This window comes from Mus musculus, chromosome 12 (genome assembly GCF_000001635.26).
Source record: "Mus musculus strain C57BL/6J chromosome 12, GRCm38.p6 C57BL/6J".
NCBI lineage: Eukaryota > Metazoa > Chordata > Mammalia > Rodentia > Muridae > Mus > Mus musculus.
This window is the reverse complement of record NC_000078.6, coordinates 84,817,509-84,836,482: the sequence shown is the minus strand read 5'-3', so window position 1 is coordinate 84,836,482 and position 18,974 is coordinate 84,817,509. Positions and strand designations below refer to the sequence as shown.

The 18,974-nt window shown below is 49.1% G+C and overlaps 1 protein-coding gene across 4 annotated transcripts in view; it reads left to right on the top strand.

Annotated features, from left to right (window-relative positions):
* Ltbp2 (latent transforming growth factor beta binding protein 2) overlaps positions 1-18,974 on the top strand; it is a 93,347-nt gene that overhangs the window by 40,076 nt on the left and 34,297 nt on the right. For all 4 annotated transcript variants that reach the window (XM_017314966.2, XM_006515502.4, NM_013589.4 and 1 more), the window contains exons 4-8: positions 4,560-4,735; positions 5,670-5,840; positions 6,261-6,467; positions 7,066-7,349; positions 7,933-8,035. In XM_017314966.2, coding sequence (XP_017170455.1) covers positions 4,560-4,735; positions 5,670-5,840; positions 6,261-6,467; positions 7,066-7,349; positions 7,933-8,035 — 941 coding nt within the window. The remainder of the gene's footprint in view (positions 1-4,559; positions 4,736-5,669; positions 5,841-6,260; positions 6,468-7,065; positions 7,350-7,932; positions 8,036-18,974) is intronic.

The window sequence follows — 18,974 nt, the reverse complement described above, 5'->3', positions numbered from 1 at the left end:
TGTAACTCCAGCCATGAGTCCACAGGTGAGCTACGAGGCTGTCACCCTTCAAACTGTCTTCCCTCCCAGCAGTCTGAGGGCTCCCTAGGGTACAGGAGAGCAGAGCAGTGAATGCCTGTGTTCTCATTGTTCATTACCTACTTTACTGTAAGCCTTTCAGTAAGCAGACCTTATGGGGTTTTTTTTTGTCATTTAACTGTCTCTGTCACGTGAGTGGATGACAATGAATTGGGTTCAGGAGAGGGCCTCTGAATGTTAAAAAACAATGTGTTACAACAGATTGGACCCTTGGCCCTTTATGTATAGGGATGCTTGAACAGCATACATTTTTTTTCTTCTTCTTCCTTTTAGATGGAGAAGAATTTTAAGTAACTCCATCATTATTTTCTACTTGGGTTGGGTGTGGGGTCCTGTGGAGATGCTATTTAATCCAAATTGTAGCTAACCCTGTTCTGTCTCTTTCCTCATGCACTTTGAAAATCCTGACATACTTTTTGTCTTGTGAGAACTCACTTGTTTTAGGAAAATAATTAGTAAGACCATCTATTCTCCCAGGCCTCTCCAACGCTCAGTGAAGTAGATATTCCTGACCCTGTCTGCCTTGCTGATGAGGATGGTGCGACTCAGAGGGGCTGAGGCATACCTCTCGGCTACACGGCTGGGAGGAGGCCAAATTTGATTCCTTCTGATTCAAGCCCTTTCCTCTCTCGTCTAAGCAGCCAGCTCCTCTCTATAACTAGGGGAGGCAGGCTTGGCTGCCCAGTCTTCTCTGAGAAGTAATTCAGCTGGCCCTGAAGATGTTTGGAGCTTATAAGGATACACCAGCTTGCACACAACTCTCTTGGAAGCATTGGAAGGAGTTTACTTTCAATGGAGAGGCTTCTCCTGAGATGAGGGGGACTGAGGTGTGGGTCTTCAATCCTGGATCATTATCATGTGTAGGACTTCCACACGGCTAACAAGACCTCTTCTATGCCAACCCCCAAACTTGGAAAATGGGAAGAGAGTTTGCTGCCGATGGTTCTAGAAGGAGCCGCCTTGAGGTTTCCAGGAGCCAAGGCTTATGACATAGTGGCTGGGGCAGGTCCTGGGGGAGGTCCTGGGGTTGATGAGATAACCAGGCTCTGACACTGTCCAAATCTAGCTTCAGTCAGAAGAGTGTTCATGGCTTCGGCACACAGAACCAACTGCTTAGGAGTAGGAGGGGGCAAGAGTCCCAGACCATATCCTGTTAGGGCACAGACTCCAGTGGGGAGGTAAGGAGTAGGACCCAAGTGTAGCATGCCTGAAGTCTAAGCAGAGGATCCCAGGCTAACTTCCCCTAGGGTCTGGGCTGTCCCAAAACACAGGCTTTGGAGTCAGGGTGGTCTATCTGGAATCCCAGTGTGTTGGTTTAGCTGTTGTATAATGTTGGGTGAGTCTTTATCCTCTTTTAACTTCCATGTTCACATGTCCTCACACCCACCATGGTCCAGATGTTGTTGTGTATATAGCGGCTCATACCACTGTCAGAACGCTGGAGTATTTACAATAGAGGCAGTCTAATAACAAACATGTAGAGGATCTCTTCAAGTTTATGAGATAAACAAGTCAAGCAATTGTCAAAGGACAAGCTATAAATACAGCCATGAACAAAATTCCAACATCAAGTATTTTTAAGAAGCGAGGGTTGGAGAAATGACCAAGCTGTTAAGCGCACATACTGTTCTTACAGAGGACCCAAGTTCCGTTCCCAGCACCTACAGGTGGCTTACAGTCATCTCTAACCTCAGCTACGGGGGATGTGATACCTCTGGTCTCAGCAGGCAATTGTACTCCCACGGACATAGTCAAACATAGCCACACACATACACATGCAAAAATAATCCTTTTTAAAAATTAAAATTTAGAAAGGAGAGAAAAGCAACATTGAAGCATCTTTATTATGCTTGTTCAATTAACATATTACAAAATCTAGCAATAAGGCCAGGAGTAACAGGAAGTGTATGTCTGTAACCCCAGCTCTTAAAAAGAAAAGTAGAATTATGGGACTAGCCTGAGCTACATATCAGACTCTCAATAACAATGATATGACAACATTAATTACAATTATAAGCTACACTAATGAGTGTGTATGCTCTGTATGATATATTGCACTTTATTAAATTTTAAACCCACTTTAACATTTTTTAAGATTTATTTATTTATTTATGTATATGAGCACTCTGTTTGCATGTATGCTTGCATGACAGAAGATAGCACCAGCCAGAAAAAGGCATCCGATCCCATCATAGATAGTTGTGAGCCACCATAATTGTGGGTGCTGGGAATTGAACTCAGATCCTCTGGAAGAGCAGCCAGTGCTTTTGTTTGTTTCTTTGTTTACATCCCAAACACTGCCCCATTCCTGATCCTCCCTCACAGAGCCCCTCCCTCCACCCCACTCCCCTTCTCTTCTGAGAGGGTGGGGCTCCCTAGGTTTCCTCCCACCCTGCAGCCAGTGCTCTTAACCACTGAGCCATCTCTCCAGCCCCTTTAAATTTTAACTAATAAAAAAAAAACATAAAATTGTATAAATGAATGGGGTTCAACATAATGCCTGAAAAATGTATACACTGTGACACTTAAATGTTTTGATGTGACCCCTTCAGAAAACAATATCACAAAAATATATTAGAGCTGAAGATGTTTGCAATCTTTGATACAGTCCTGGTAGCCTGTGGAACTGAGTTAATCCTAATGTCATAGCTGTTTTCAAAATGTTTATTATTAAAACGCTTTTCAAACATATAAAGTTCTGGTTAAGAACTTTCAGGGCCGGGGCAATGGTTTGCTTGCTGAAATGCTTTACTACACAAGCAAGAGAAGTTCCAAGCATCATGTCAAAACAAAACAAAACAAAACAAAACAAAGCAGAACTAAATACAGGTGTGGGGTCACACCCCTGGCTCTAGAGTTCCAGCTTTTCTGAGGTGGAGATGGAAGATCTCTGTCTTGGGTCTCCTACTCCTCCTTTTCCTCCCCCTCCTCCCTCTGCCCCTCCTCCCCCTCCTCCTCCTCCTCCTCACACCATCTACATTACTGAGTTTGGGCTCTGCATGCTACATTGGGCTTCCTGGCCAGCCATGTTAACACAAATGATAAGCTCTAGGTTCAGCCAGAGAACTATCTCAAAAAAGTAAGGTGGAGAGTAGGTGAGAAAGACACTCAGTGACAAACTCTGACCTCCATACACATTTGCACAGATGTGCACATGCAACTGCACACAATTGTGCACACCCATAGACACACATAAAATATCAAGCATAAAGAACAGAGCAATGAATCCCCCAAAGGAATAATTTTTTTTTTACAGTTAATTCTTTATTTGTGTGGGGGTGTGGCATGCTTGTGGCCATCAGAGGACGAGAGAGGAGTCTGTTTTCTCCTGCAGTAGGTGTTCCAGGGATCAAACTTAGGTGGTCAGGCTTGGTGACAAGTGCCTCTACCCACTGAGCCATCTCATTGGCCCTAAGGGAATATCTTAACAGAAGAAAATGCATCACATGTGTGAGACTTTGCACAGTGAAAAACGATAATCTAAAAATGCAATAGAAGCCTGTCTCTGAGCAGTGATTTGACTCAACTGCTTGGGACAGGAAAATGACAAACCTGTGTGTATTTGTATAAAATGTGTACTTGTATAAATGTGTATTTGTATAAAATAGGGGGTAATGTTAAGTGAAAACATTTAAATTGCATCTATAGCTGATGATAATCTTATAAAGTCCTATATGCAAGCAAAGGATGAAGGAAAACAGCTGGAAGTGTTTTACTGTGTTGGAATGAAAGATGATGAATTCATTTTTCTCTTTGGATATGGCTCTTGTATTATTGTTGTTGTTTTTGGTTCTTGTATTATTTTATATTAATTAATCGGGAGATAGAATCTAGGCTCTGTCCCTGAGTGATTTATGAATATTTATTTGTTGTTCATCAGTTCCCCATAATAATTCACATCAAGGGTTATATGGAGAAGTGGCAGGACCAGGCATAATGAGGCATATCTATAATCCCAGCACTGGGGGCGCTGAGGCAGGAGGACAGTGAACTTGAGGTCAGCCTGGGCAAAGCTTCAAAATAAAATGTTTTAGGTAAGGCTGGGGCTGCAGTTGTGATAGTCCTTGTTAGTGCTCCAGCATGTGCGTGTTCCTGGGACTTATCCCCAATACTAGTGAACAAAAATAACAGGCTTCTGGCGCACACCATGGTTTCAGTGCTGGGCTCTCAAGTTGGCTCTCAAAGACTCCTAGAATGTCAGGGCTACACAGGACAATCTGATGTGGCTTTATGTTGCAGTCAAAGGTCCTGAGGCCCAGGGAGGTTGGCTCTCCTGAGTACTTCAATAGGATTAGGTCTTCCTCCATAGAAGACTGGCCACACTTGGTTCTTTTATCTGGGCACAAGGGTCAGCCATGTATGGGGTGGAATCTTCATGGAGAGTGTCCTCCCAGAGCAAGTGCTGGGTCCAGTGCAGCCAGATGAGGCCAGAGAGAAGCTGCTCCCGGGATGCAAACTCCAGACTGTGGTTATCTCCACAGGCGCCTCAGCCAGCCCTGGCCCCTGCAGCAGCACTCAGGGCCGTCCAGGACAGTTCGTCGGTATCCGGCCACTGGTGCCAATGGCCAGCTGATGTCCAACGCTTTGCCTTCAGGACTCGAGCTGAGAGACAGCAGCCCACAGGCAGCACATGTGAACCATCTCTCACCCCCCTGGGGTAAGGCTGGACCTGGGAGAGCAGAGCATCCAAATCGGACCCATTCTTGCCCCACCTCTGCCCACCCCTTCACCATTGGGGCACTCGGCTGTCACCTTGTCCTTCACTTCTTCAGCCAACCAATGGACAGTATTTGTGCACTTGCTTTGTGCCAAATCCCAGGGTCCCAAATTAATCCATCTGGACATGGCTTCTACCGAGACCCAGGGACCTTAACTACTGTCTGCCATCTCCTGCGCTGTCATCTCTGTGGGTCTTCTCTTCCTTCATATCCAGCTGGGGGGCCTCAATTCCTTGACCCACACACTTCCACACTATGCTTTCTGCAAGCTCCTATAGGAACCCTCACCCCCACCCCACCCCCGGCGTTTCTGGACACATACTACCATGCACACTGTCATGCCTGCAGCCTTCATTTCCTCCTTGATGTTTTGCCAGCTTCCCCACACCCTGCTAAATGAAGGTGATGACTAGATCCCCCAACCCTGATTCTAGCCGGTCCTCAGACCTTATCTTCACCTCCATTTCCCCTAGGAAACTCCCTCTCTGCCAGCTCGAGCTCCCTGCCCTTTCACTCCCTGCCCTTCCACTTTCTGCCCTTGTGCTCAGAGCCTGGCTCTGCACTTTTTGGCTATGTAAGGACGGGTGCCCTGGATATCTCTCTGCCTCGGGCCAACTGTGAACTAAAATAATCAGTTAGATACGTGAGAACCTCCAGTGTAATTTTGAGCGGCTCTTCTTGCAGCAGGACATGTCAGTGTGCACAAAGCATGAAGGGGCACATCTGGGTCCTTCTTGAGACCATTGCCCTACCCTGACCACAGACCTGGTGTCCAGGTCTTAGAAGATGCTCTAGGACATACCCCTCATCCTAAGGGCCTAGAGATCAGGGTTATGTGTGGCTCCGTCCAGGACCCAAGTTCTCTCTCTGCAGGGCTGAACCTCACCGAGAAAATCAAGAAAATCAAAGTCGTCTTCACCCCCACCATCTGCAAGCAGACCTGTGCCCGGGGACGCTGTGCCAACAGCTGTGAGAAGGGTGACACCACCACCTTGTACAGTCAGGGTGGCCATGGGCATGACCCCAAGTCTGGCTTCCGTATCTGTGAGTCCCCTATGCACAGATGGTCTTGGTGTGGTGGTAGTGGTGGTAGTGGGAGGGGGTGGCTGACATCTCAGGGACTCCTTGGTGTGGGACCTCTTGTCCTCTATAGTTCTATCACAGCAGGGAGTAAATAAAGTCTTATCCTATCTCTGTCCCCAGTTTGGCTGTGTGATTCCAAGCAAGTCACACAACCTCTCTGAATCCAAGTTGCCTTGATAGAGAAGAACCATGGCCTCTGCCTATGTTCTAGATACTTGTGGTGGGCTGGAGAGATGCTAGGGGGCTCACCTTTATGCTAGGGCTTCAAAGAAAGTCCCTGCATTTCAAGGGGACACGGCACCCTCCAAGACCCCTAAATTTGGTGTCCCACTGCTCTGCTTGCCTGTCACAAGCTGCCAATCACCTTGAGTGTTGTTGTAGATTTCTGCCAAATCCCCTGCCTGAATGGTGGCCGCTGCATCGGCCGGGACGAGTGCTGGTGTCCAGCCAACTCCACAGGAAAGTTCTGCCATCTGCCTGTCCCGCAGCCAGACAGGGAACCTGCAGGGCGAGGTTCCCGGCACAGAACCCTGCTGGAAGGTCCCCTGAAGCAATCCACCTTCACGCTGCCTCTCTCTAACCAGCTCGGTGAGTGCCAGCAGCCAGCCTGGGAGGTGCTGGATGGGGCCAGGTCTCCATTTCATACCCCTGTGTGGGGAAAGACAAAGCAACAAATAAATGGAGCCTCCCCCACCCCACCCCCAGCCTGGGCAGTAGAGGTGGAATGGGCAGGGGTAGAACTCAGCACACATTTCATTTCTTTGCCTTCTGTAAGGCAAATCAAAGATCCAAGCACACAGGATTCTGTAGGAGATGAGCTGAGTCCCATGAGCCCAGAGTGCCTGTGAAGGCTGCGTGGTGGGTTGACCCTAAGGTATCCCATGGGTTGCGTGTGGTTCCATGGCACTCAGGGCTGCACAGGGTCCCGGAGGAGGCAGAATCAGGAAGAGCTGTGCAGTCTTTGATGCAGAGCTTTCCGTGAAGGAGGGGTTACCGCTTCTTCTTGTCCTGGGGTTGGAGGTGGGGCAGTGCTCTGGTTACAATAACAGGCAAAGAAATGGAAGGGGGCTTTTGGTGAGGCGCCCAGTCTGGAGCCTGCCTGCCTGACGGTGGTGGGCACTCTTCACAGGGCAGAAGTGAGGTTAGGAGCCTGTTTCTCGGCTCTGATCCCAACCCTTCTGCCCAGCCTCTGTGAACCCCTCGCTGGTGAAGGTGCAAATTCATCACCCGCCTGAGGCCTCTGTGCAGATTCACCAGGTGGCCCGGGTCCGGGGTGAGCTGGACCCCGTGCTGGAGGACAACAGTGTGGAGACCAGAGCCTCTCGTCGCCCCCACGGCAACCTAGGCCACAGCCCCTGGGCCAGCAACAGCATACCCGCTCGGGCCGGAGAGGCCCCTCGGCCACCACCAGTGCTGTCTAGGCATTATGGACTTCTGGGCCAGTGTTACCTGAGCACGGTGAATGGACAGGTGAGAAGGGAGTCTCTGCCTCAGACTTCAGGGACGGCTGTGGTTGCTCAATCCGTACTGTCCCTTGTGGAACGTGACTGGAGAAGCTTCCATTTCCCCTATGGAAAAATCTGCAACATAAAGTCCCTAGTGGGCTGGGGCTGTGGATCAGTTGGTAGAGGGCTAGGGCTTGCCTAGTATGCAGAAGGCCCCCAGTTTGATCCCCAGCACCCTGTAAACCAGGCATGGTGGTGTGCACCTGTAATCCCACCACATAGGAGTCCGAGGCAGGAGGATCAGAAACTCAATGTAATCCTTGGCTACATAGTGCATTCAAGGCTAGCCTGAGCTACAAGAGAGAGGGGTTCTACATGTAGAGAGACTGGGTCTCCTCCCTGAGCTGGGTGCAGTGCCTGTCAGTGAGTGCCAGTCACACGGAACGGGACCATGGAAGTCCCCTAGTAGAAGAGCCATCACTAGTACCTGCAGTCTAAGGAAGCCTAGAATTTAACCTCATAAGAACATGAGCTTTCTGTGAGTTGAGCCTTGGGACCCTTGGTGCCTGGACAACAGGTGTCACAGTCATCTCTGGTCTCTTTTCCAGTGTGCTAACCCCCTAGGGGAGCTGACTTCTCAGGAGGACTGCTGTGGCAGTGTGGGGACCTTCTGGGGGGTGACCTCCTGTGCTCCCTGCCCACCCAGACCAGGTGAGTACTGGTTTCAAGATGGAGGGCTAGAGGGGATTCTATCTCCATCTCTCACCACCCAGGGTTCCCAAGGACAGGCAATATTTCCAGATGTACCTCAAGGAGCCTCCAGAACAGCTTGGCCAGTTCAGCTGTCTGCCCAGCCTCTGGGTCTCTGTTCAACCTGATAGTCTGTGTGGGGACCTTCGTTTTGCAGTATATTGTGGGGATTCCAGACTACAATGGACCCCCTCCATCCAGGACCCGGAATAACTCCCTTCTTTCTCTGAGATCCTCAGGCCTCCTCCTCCTCCTCCTCCTCCTCTTCCTCCTCCTCCTCCTCCTCCTCCTCCTCTATCTCTTCTCTGCTACTGAGCTACTGAATGGGAGTTGAGTTCCTGTCCCCAAATGCCTTCAATTTTGAGTTGAGAGCCTCAGTTCCTTGTTCCCTTTGGATGATTGGGTAACACTCAGCACACAGTCAGTCAGTCAGTCAGTCAGTCAGTCAGTCAGTCAGTCATCTATCCATTCAGCAGATATTGGCTGGATGCCTCTTGTGTGCCAGGCACTGAGGATTCAGTGAGCACAAAACCATTCACACTGCTCCCAGAAGCCTTAGTCTGCAGTCAGGGAGAGGTGACTAGATACCTGCGTGTGAGTATGGCTTCTGCCTACCCAGCCTGTCTTCCCCCCCAGGCCTCCCACATTCCTGGGCCTGGACCTGGCATGCATTCTCGCCTGCCAGCAGTCAGCTCTGTGAGCTGGTTTTGTGGGGAGCCTGGAACAGAGCCCAAAGGCAGGAAGGAGGGTCAGGGTTGTTCCCAGTGTCAGACGCAGCAGTAGAGCTGTGAACTGCATTTTCCACTCTAAAATTAAGTGCCGATGGCCTCCCAGTACGGCGTACCTCTGTGAAGCAGCGGAGGGTGCCTTTCAGCTCAAAGGCTTTAGGGTCCAACCCATGCCAGGATCCAGCCTCTGCTCTGTTTGCCTTCCTCTCTCTGCCTTGGTCCCCTCTCCTGGGACGTCTGGCACAGAAGAATAAGAGTGTCAGCCTCACAGAGTTGCTGTGGCTACATGGTACATGTTAGAGCTGGCCCTCCGTACCCACAGTTCTCTAACTGCAGATTCAACCAATCTCAGGTAGAAAATATTTGAAAGACAAAGCCAGAGAGAGGGCTCAGCAGGTAAAGGTCCCCCGCCCCTATGCTGACAACTGGAGTTCAATCCCTGGGTCCCACATGGTGGAAGAGCTGACCACTCATTGCCCTGTGTCCTCCACATACCCACAGTGACACGTTCACACACACACACACACACACACACACACACACACACACACACACACACATGCCCACACACAAAAATAAATAAGAATGTAATTCATTTCAAAAATCATATTTGAAGGACAATCCAAGTTCCCAACAAAGTAAACCTCGAATTTGCTTCTGGAAAGCCTGATGCTGAGCCCACACAGAATGAAGTGCCTACTATGTGCCACGTGCTTTGGTTCCCCTCACCATTCTGGGATCCTTAGCTCTCTACTGTAGCCAAGTGAGCCTTATTTACCTTACACCTTGCTTACTGGATAGCTGTGTCTCTACTGAACACACACAAGACTCTCTTCTTGTCACTGTCTCTAAACAGTGCATAATGCTAATTTGCTCATCATTGACGTTGCATTAAATATTATAATCAATCTAGAAATGATTTAAGCTACATGAGAGACTATGTCAAGGCTATATGCTACACCATTTTGTATAAGAGACTTGAGCAGCGGCAAAATTTGGTATCTGCGAGAGTTTGGGAATCGATCTCCCATGGATACTGAGGGGGAAGGGTGGCTGTGTATTGATGATGATGATGGTGGTGGTGGTGGTGGTGGTGATGATGATAATGATGTCATCTCCTGAAGAAAGGGAAAAGGGACCAACTGACCTTCGGAGAAACAAATCAGTTTACTCAGGGACAGTGTGTGTATGTGTGTGTGTGTGTGTGTATGTGTGTGTGTGTGTGTAAGCATGTGTGCATGTGAATCTTGTTTTCTCACAAGCCATTTCTTGGGACTTCTATACCCCATGTTGGGTTCAGCCAGCCAACAAGTGTTATCACTAATTGAGACACTTTGGGTGTGAGGCCCTGAGTGGACCACAGAGAATAAGGTATATGCAGTGCCTCCCTCCTCCAAGCCTATATAGCCTCAGGGGCTGTGGCTGGCTTTAGAAATGAAGAACGTCTGGCAGCATCTGGAGCAGTGTGGAGTGTGTGGGACAGACAGCGTAGCCAGGCCACTCGCAGGTCCTGGGCCTCTCTTACCCAGACTAGGGAATGGGATCCTTCCATGTGACCAGAGCCATCTTCATAAACTTGCAAACTTAGGGTCCCCAAGGCCTCCTTAGATGTGGTGCTTTTCTGCTGCATACAAGGGACAGGTAGGGGGTGCTGGCTGAAACTGGTGAATCAGGAAGAGCTTCATGGAGGAGGTACCATAAGGATGATGTATGAAAGATGATTGGGGTAGGGCAGCCAAAGGAGTAGGGAAGGATTTAGCAGTCCAGGGAAGTGGCATTTGTAGGTGAGACCAAGAAGAGAGCACTGGTCCCTGGAGAGAGGCATGCAGAAATTCTAAGTCCATCGTATAAGATGGCTCCCATACAGTATCAGCTGTCCCTGCTGGGGACAGCTAACACCTGCTGCTGCTGCTGCTGGCCGCAGTGCTGGCTGCAGTGCGGAGCTGCTCAGGGACCCCTGGCCTAGCAGGATTGTATTAGACAGGAGCATCAAGTGTTTATCTAAGAGGCAGTTCCAGTGATGTGGCCTCTGAGGCTCCTGCTTGTTTGAGGCCAGAGTGGTGCCATGATGCTACCTCTGGAGTCCGAGAGACAATGGAGAGGGAAAGTGGGTCCAGCTGCCAACAACTGTGGCAGACAAAGAGGCTTATAGAAGGATCCTTCCAGAATCCTGCTTCCATCGCAGCTGAGGGCCAGGCAGCTCTCAGAGCCATCCTTTGGGCGAGTCTGCAAACCCCAGGTATCTGAGGTTCGGTTGTGATGCATGACCCTGAGCCCTTGACATGGCATGCAGGTCCCTGATGGGGACAGGGGAAACCTAGGGCTGGGTGGATTCTTGAGGTCAGTTCCTGTTCTTCAACTGGACAGTGAAGTTATTATTTATTTATTTATTTGAGTGTGTGTGTGTAGGTCAGAGGATAACTTACAGGCGTTGGCTCTCTCCTTCCACAGTGTGAGTTGTAAAGATTGAACACAGGTCATCGGGGCTTTGCCAGCAAGCTCTCTGGGCCCCATATACATCACTTAAATATCCCATTTACTGGTTGTGGGATTTAAGCAGGAGCATAGGACTCTGCATGTTCAGGATGCAGAGATGCAGGCCTTGGGGATTTCTGTGCTTACTGAAGGGGCCTCAGTCTGCTCCTCTTAGCAAGGGCTGGTGTGCTCAGTGACCACGGAACCACTTCTGAAGGTTGTCCTCACTTGGAAGGTGGGAATGGGTGGGAAGGCCCACATTCCATGGTGTGGGCTGTGTGCCAGTCTTATGAGCTTATCCCACGGGTTGACCAAGGACCCTGATCCCAATGGAGCTGGCCATCTCTGATGAGGCAGGGCCTGAACCTCAGCCACAGAGGGCGTGGGAGAAGCTCTTTGGATGAATTGTATTACGTGTAAATGGAGGTGCTTTGTGTATGCTTTAGCGCAGAGCACAGAATGAACCTCTCCATGTGCACACTTAAAACTCAGCTCTTTCCCTCACTCTCTGCTGTGCTCAATCTTGTAGCCTCAGTGCTTGGCACAGCTCAGCAAGCTGGGCACCAGGGTACAGACCCTAGAATGGCAAACGTTCCAGCATACTGAGAAAGAAATAACAAAGGACCAGGGCAACATAAACATTTCAGACACATGAAATTGTAGCTGAGCACTGGACGGGGAAGGGGCAAGACATGAGGGAACCTTGTTTGTGCTGAAAGTTTGCCAGGACATCTAACTCTGTGTCTTACCCCGGGGCTGGCAGGGGTGTTTCTTTAAGTAGGCATGACAAATGAGCTACTGTGTGAGCATTGGAGGACAAAAGAAGCTGCTGGATGAGTTTGGGGGCTGTTTGGCAAGAAAAGCAGAACTTCTGGATTCTAGAACGTTCTCAGCCTGAATGGCTTTGCTTTTTATTTCTCCTCTGATCAAATGGAACTGTGTCTCCTTGGGCAAAACGTCGTCTTCCCCAGCAGAATCAAGTCACAATGGGAGCAAGGGAATGGCCAGCCTAGGATCCGATCCACGTGACTTCATGGCTTCCCCCCAGGTCATATTGGTCTTGCAAGGTTGTGAGTCTGACTGTTGAATTTAGTCACTGGAACGCCACTGTTTCTAATAGTGAAAGGGCCGCCTTGAAGGCTCAGCTCCAATGGCATAGACAATTCTCTTTTCTTCCAGAAGGATTTCAGAGCCCCATTCCTCAAGAAGATGGCTTCAGAAGTCGTTCTAGACCCACTGGGGCTCTCCTCCCTCAGACTGAGGGATACATAATGTCCCCTAGTGACCTCTGGGATTTAGGCCAACCCCTGCTTTTCTGACCCCTTGGGAGTTAGTGAAGGCCCCAGCCCAGAGTCTCTTCAGTGTCCTGCCAGAGTCCCGGGAACACACCGCTCTCAAGAGCCACTTTGATTGAGGACATATTTTTGAGTTTCCATATAAGACAGACATCTGGGCTAACTGGAAAGTTGGCAGCTGCCTCGCCAGGCTTGGCACTAGCTATGTCAACCCCAAGGCCCCTTTGCTGGAACGGGTAGAGCTGGCACTTGGCTCCAGACCTGCAGCGGTGGGCTCCAGCTGTTTGCCACGAGATTGTCTTTCCATTTGCCTGGCCTGGGATGAGTTTACCTCAGAACCCAGGCCCCCTCCCTTGTTTTCCAGGGACTGCAGGCTCTGTCCCTCTGTCCTTCAAGAAAGGCAGCATCCCATGAACAGTAATGCCTGCCCCTCGTTACCTGCATCGTCTTGTTTAGTCCATACAAGCACAAGTTGAGGATCTTGAAGTCCATTTAACAGATGGAGAAATGCAGCTCCGAGAAGGCCGAAGAACTTGTCTACGATTGCAGAGGGAAGGCAAATGAGGCTAGTGTGTCTGATCCATGGCGGGCCTTATTATCCTGAGGAGACCTGGGCCTACCTGAGACAGACAAACCCAGGCAGCTGAACTGGAGGGTCATAGTTACCTGTACATGAAGGACCGTGTGCATCAAAATTATCAGGCAGGCAGGGGACTCTCAGCATGCAACTCAGGCCTAAGAGTTTACAGAGGCTCAGATAATTGCCCCATGTAGAGGAAGGTAGGCTGTTTTCTGAGGAATCCTAAGGAGAAAGAAAAAACAAACCAAAGAAAACCCCAAACAACAACAACAAAATAAACAACCCCCAAAGGGTAGATGTTTCTGGAAAGCAGGACTCAACTCAAAGCTGCAGAAACCCAGCATTAATCTCACCGTGCCTGGAGGTACCACCCTCCTCCCCACGAGAGGTACACCTATCAAGAACAGGTGTTTTGGAGGTAGAGCAATAGCCTAACTTGAGAGGATGAGGGTGCACGTGCATGGCTGAAGATTTTATTGGCAAGTCATAGAGCAAAGGCCTTGTCCCCTAAGGAGCCCAGACAGGTAGTTCTGTGATGTCAGACCTGGGGAAAGTTGGGTCTGTCAGCGTTCCAGGGGAGGTTGGAGCAGAGCGCCTTAGGGCAAGTCACAGCAGCAATGATATATTGTCTTTGTCCTTGCCACCATTAGCAACTGTTTATTTAGTGCCTTTAGTCGGCCTTGGTATTTTAATGGTTCCTAATGATGCTTCCATTTGTCATGGAAGATCATAATCTTAGTCTGATAGGTCTTCTCCTGACTCCTGCTTCTGGTGTTCTGTAATTCACTGTGGGTGGGTTTCTGACGATCCAGGTCAGGTGTCTGCTGCACTGGAGGGCTCTGGCTTGAAGAACAGCTGTCCTGGGGTAGGGTTTTCTTATTCTCCAGGACCTGGGTTGAGACAACAGTCCCCTGCCCTAGTGAAATGGGACTTACTGAATTCCTGTCACACTGCGAAAGTATTGTTTCTGGCTGGGCGGTGTTCTGCAAGCTTCTTCCAAGGGATTTGAAGTCATCTGGGAATTGTGTCCCAGGCTGAGCTAGCTTGCTCCCTGCCTTGCAGGGGTGGGCCATGATATGTGGCATCTCCGGCCTACTCCAGGAAGGGCTGGAGCATGGGTGGACTCTGTGTGAGCCAGGGTCTGTGCAGAGCTCTCTCTAACTTGCTATCTGTGGTGACATTGGCCCTCCTGCCTCTCTGAGGAAACAGATGGAGGCTATCTTTGAGGGAAATGTCCATTCTCATTGAGAGGTCCCATGGTACTTGACCAAAGAGAAAGTCCTAACTGGGCAGTATTGCTAAAATGTGTGCTCAGGGGCTTGTGCTCAGTTAGAGCTTGCTGTAATTCCACAGGAAGAGCTCGCCATCATCTATATAGCCTACTTGTCTGTTGCTGTGATAAAACACATTAAAAGCAACTTAAGGGGAAAAGAAGGAGGGAGGAGAGGAGGGAAGGAGAGAAGAAAGGAAGAACAGGGTGTGGGGGGGAAGGAAGGAAAGGGAAAGAGGGAAAGAAAAAAGAAAGGACAGGACAGGGGAGGGGAGGGAAAGAGGGGGAGAAGAAGGGAGGGAGGGGAGGAGAAGGGGAGGAGGGATGAGAGAAGAGGGAGGGGAGGGAGGAGAGGACAGGAAACCAGAGGGAGGGGAGGGAGGAGAAGAGAGGGGGCCGGAGGGGGAGCGGTGGGAGGGGAAGGGAAGGGCACATCAGGGAAGGAAGGGGGCACTAACTCTTTGGATTGGGCCAGTTGTGGGAGGTTCCGACCAGCATCCATTGTTTCAGCAAATCAAATCTTCACAGCACCCTATTCCTGCAAACTACGTTTCTATCTCCACTTCTACAGATGAAGAACTACAAGCTAAAAGAGAATAGGAAATGTGCTCCAAATCAGAGTGAAGCTAGGAACTAGTTGTGTGCCTGGCTGCCCTGGCTGCCCCGGTTGCGCTGGGCTCCCACACCATTTCTACCAGAAGAGTGAAGCTTCACCTCAGCATACTCACCTGTCTGCCATGTGCAATTCTGGGGCAAGGCTCCAGCCAGCTCAGAAATCCAAGCGTGGCCTCCCATGGCAAATATGAGTCTGTCCTCAGGGGGAGGGGGGGGTGGAAGGGGTATGCATCAGGGATCCTCCATATGTCCCTGTTGTGGGCACCTTGTCATGGCTGAGATCAAGAGTGTAGTATAAATAGCTCTGTGGCCAGACATGTCTTCACTGTCTCCTCCCAAGCTCTGCTTGGGGAACCAGGGCCAACCCTGTCTCCAGCAATTAGAAGTTTTTGTTGAGGCCTCCTTGGGAAGGAAGGATAGCAGAGTGGCAGAGAGATTGCAGCCAGGGGCTCCTCACAGAGCTTACACTCTAGGAAGGAGATGGGCAAGCACACTAGTGGTCACATGACATGCTAAATGCCATGAGCAGGGAAGGCCAGTGCCCTCCGAACATGCAGGAAGGACACCTGCCGCCCTCATCCCTGTGAGAGGGTCACACAGTTCAGTGGCTGCTGGATTCTCACCCCAGGCCTCGTGGCCATCTGAACGTCTGCTCCTCCCAAGGAGATTTTTCTGGTTCTTCGAGATCATGATGCTGAACTTGGTCTCACAGAAGTTGGGAAGACTTTCGGAAAGGTATGGAAATACCTAGTTTGACGTGGAGGCTGTTGGCCAACATTGGGAGAGCTGCTACTAGAGATAGAAGCTTGGCGGTTACTTATTTTTCTCTAGAAGCTTGCCTCCAGGAAGTACAGACAATTGGGTATTTTCTCTTCAACCCAGTGAGAGCCAAGTCTCATTACAGGGCAGGACCTGCATTGTGGAGGGAGCCTGGGCTTCCATGTGACCATGGCCAGCTCTTCTCAGCTCTCTCATGGTTTTGTTCAGATTCTAGTGGCTGGGTCTCCTCTTGTTCTTAGTTCTAGCCAAACACTCTCCCCATCCTACCCCCCAACTGCCCAGAAAGCAAAGATCTGCCTGACTTCTCTTCTAATCTCTCTGGATGTCAGGAGGTAATGCTGCCCTGGCCTCTGGTACACTGAAACCTGCTGAGAAAGACTCCTTCTCACCTCTTTCTCTTCTTCCTCCTCCTGCATTCGACCTTGACTTGTTCCTGCCAGCCTCCTTACCTCCCTGAGTTCTGTAAAATGGGGACTAGAAGCCTTCCTGACGGTCACTGTTGTGAGAAACAGACAGGACAGCGTGGCCCGGTGTCCTTGCTATCCAAGCGTCATACAAACACTAACTTGGCGTTACTCCTCAGCCCCCGGCAAATACTCTGTAGTATTCTTTCCCAGTTTCTGCTCTTCATAACGCCTTCTGCCTGTATCCAATCTGCCAGTGTTCCAAGTTTCTCCAGACAGTGTGGACTCAGTCTCCCTTCCTCCCGCCCTCAGCTCACACCACCAGGCCCCAGGTTCCCAAGCTTCACCTTGGCCCACGGCCTGAAACTTGGACCTTCCAAAGCTTCACCTCCATTCCTGTGGCTCACTCAGTGCTTCAGAACCCACACTTAGACCCTCAGACAACATGGATCCTGTCAGTAAAAAAAATTAGAACTTCAATGTATTTTTTCGTTTTTAGTAGCAAAGGAGGCATGAAGTTTTACAAGTGTATGTCCTCACTTGATCTGCCCATTATGCCAGATGGTCACACGTCTTGCTTGGCTTGCAGCATGCTCTGGGATGGGGTTTCCAGGCAACTGGCATCTCCATGTGTTTGATTTTGTCATGTTACAATTCCTGTGGCTCCCATGGTTCTGCTTCCTGCACCTGTTTGTTGTCTGGCCTTAACTAAATCAGCCCTGACAAAGCAGAGGTGGGACTCTAGGAAATTCCTGCTAAGAACCTGTGGTCTGGAGAAACTACTAATGACGTAATCATAAGCTATCATGAAAGGCATAACAGCTGCACGTCTTATAATGACTTGTCATCAGCCCATCACCCATGGCCTGACATGCACAGCAAGAGCCAGCTGGCCAAACTGTGAAAGGCAGAGTTCTGTCTGCTACCATAGATAACAAACCTCTCCCTAAGAGCCTAGAGAGGCGGCTACTAAGTAGCAGCTACACACTTGGAATAACATTTGTAGGCCAGGCATGGAGGCTCACAACTGGAATCCCAGCATTTGGGAGACAAAAGCAGATGTGAGATGGAGAATCTGAGTCTGTCCTGGGCTACACAGAGAGACCCTCTCAAAAAAACAAAACAAAACAAAAAAACAAAAACAAAAACAAAAACAAAAACAAAAAAACAACCAGGGAAGACTAGAGGAGTTGGGAATTTAGTTTAGTGCTAGGGCCCTGAGTTCCACCTTCAGCACTGAAAACAAAACCTGTAAACACCAAGACACTCAAACTTGGCTGAGCAGCTGAATAAAAGTATCATTACTCTCCCTTCCTCCTCCTCCTCCTCTTCCTCTTCTTCTTTCCCCTCTCCTCCTCATTAAGAGAGAAGGTCTAGACCAGAGTGACCTTGAACTCACAGAGATCTGTCTCGGTCTCCTTATTAAGATGTGAATCATCCTATCCAGCAAAATTGCATTATTTTAAAAAATTCTTTCTTTTTATTCTCAGTTATACCTCTGTGTGTCCATGTGTTGGTGTGTGCACCTGAGTGACCCATAGAGGCCAGTAGAGGGCGCTGGATCCCATAGAGCTAGAGTAACAGTTCCCTTCTTCCATCACGTGGCTCAGTGGGATTGAACTCAGGGTGTCAGGTTTGGTGGCCAGTGCATCGACCCACTGAGCCATCTCATCAGCTCTTAGGTACTTCTCATCTTAGGAATTATGAACTCAATCCTCCCTCCCCCCACCTCAGTGCTGGAGATCAAACCCAAGAGGTGGGCACACTCACTGGACCGCCACTCTAAAACAATGTCGATGCTTTCTTTTTCTGTTTAGTATCTAGGGGCTTTTTGCCTCTGTGACAAGAGAAGGATGTTGTGAAATCAAGGCAGGATGTGTGTTAGCATCAAAACACTGATATCATTTTCCTTGTTGGCCAATATGCATTCAGATCCCTCCTGTGTCTTTATCATCATTTCCAAATAAAGCTAATAAGGTAAATAAGCATGTTTGATCATGCTATATTGCAAAATGTGGGTTAGCAGAATGTCTAATGCATATAATATTATAGCTACATGTGTGTTATAAACTCGGGCGAAATGGCTTTTTATGTCTGTCTATCTTTCTGTCTATCCAGGTTTTTTGAGACAGGCTTTCTCTGTGTAGCCCTGGCTGTCCTGGAACTCTGTCTGTAGACCAAACTGACATGAAAGTCGAAGATCCATCTGCCTCTGCCTTCTAAGTGCTGGGGTTAAAGGCATGAACCACCACTGCCAGGGGAGAAAAAACTTCTTTAGTATTTCCCAAAATAATGTTACGTGAGAAAGGGTCTCGTGCTCTGTCTCAGGCTGACCTTGAACTGAAGCGGGTCCTGCTGCTCCAGCCTCCTGGGTGCTGGAATTATGAGTATAAAGCATCACTTCAGCTTCTAAAAATATTTTCTTTTTTAACACTCTTTTAAAAATATGTATGTATGTATGTATTTAATGTATATGAGCACACTGTTACTCTCTTCAGAGACACCAGAAGAGGGCATCAGATCCCATTGCAGATGGTTGTGAGCCACCATGTGGTTGCTGGAAATTGATCTTAGGGACTCTAGAAGAGCAGTTACTGCTCTTACCACTGAGCCATCTCTTCAACCCTAAAATAATTTTCTAATTGAAATACACACACACACATGCACACACATATATGCTATACAGCATGATATTTTGAAATGAGAATACACTGTAATATAGTTAATCTAATTAATTTGTTTGGGCTGAAGAG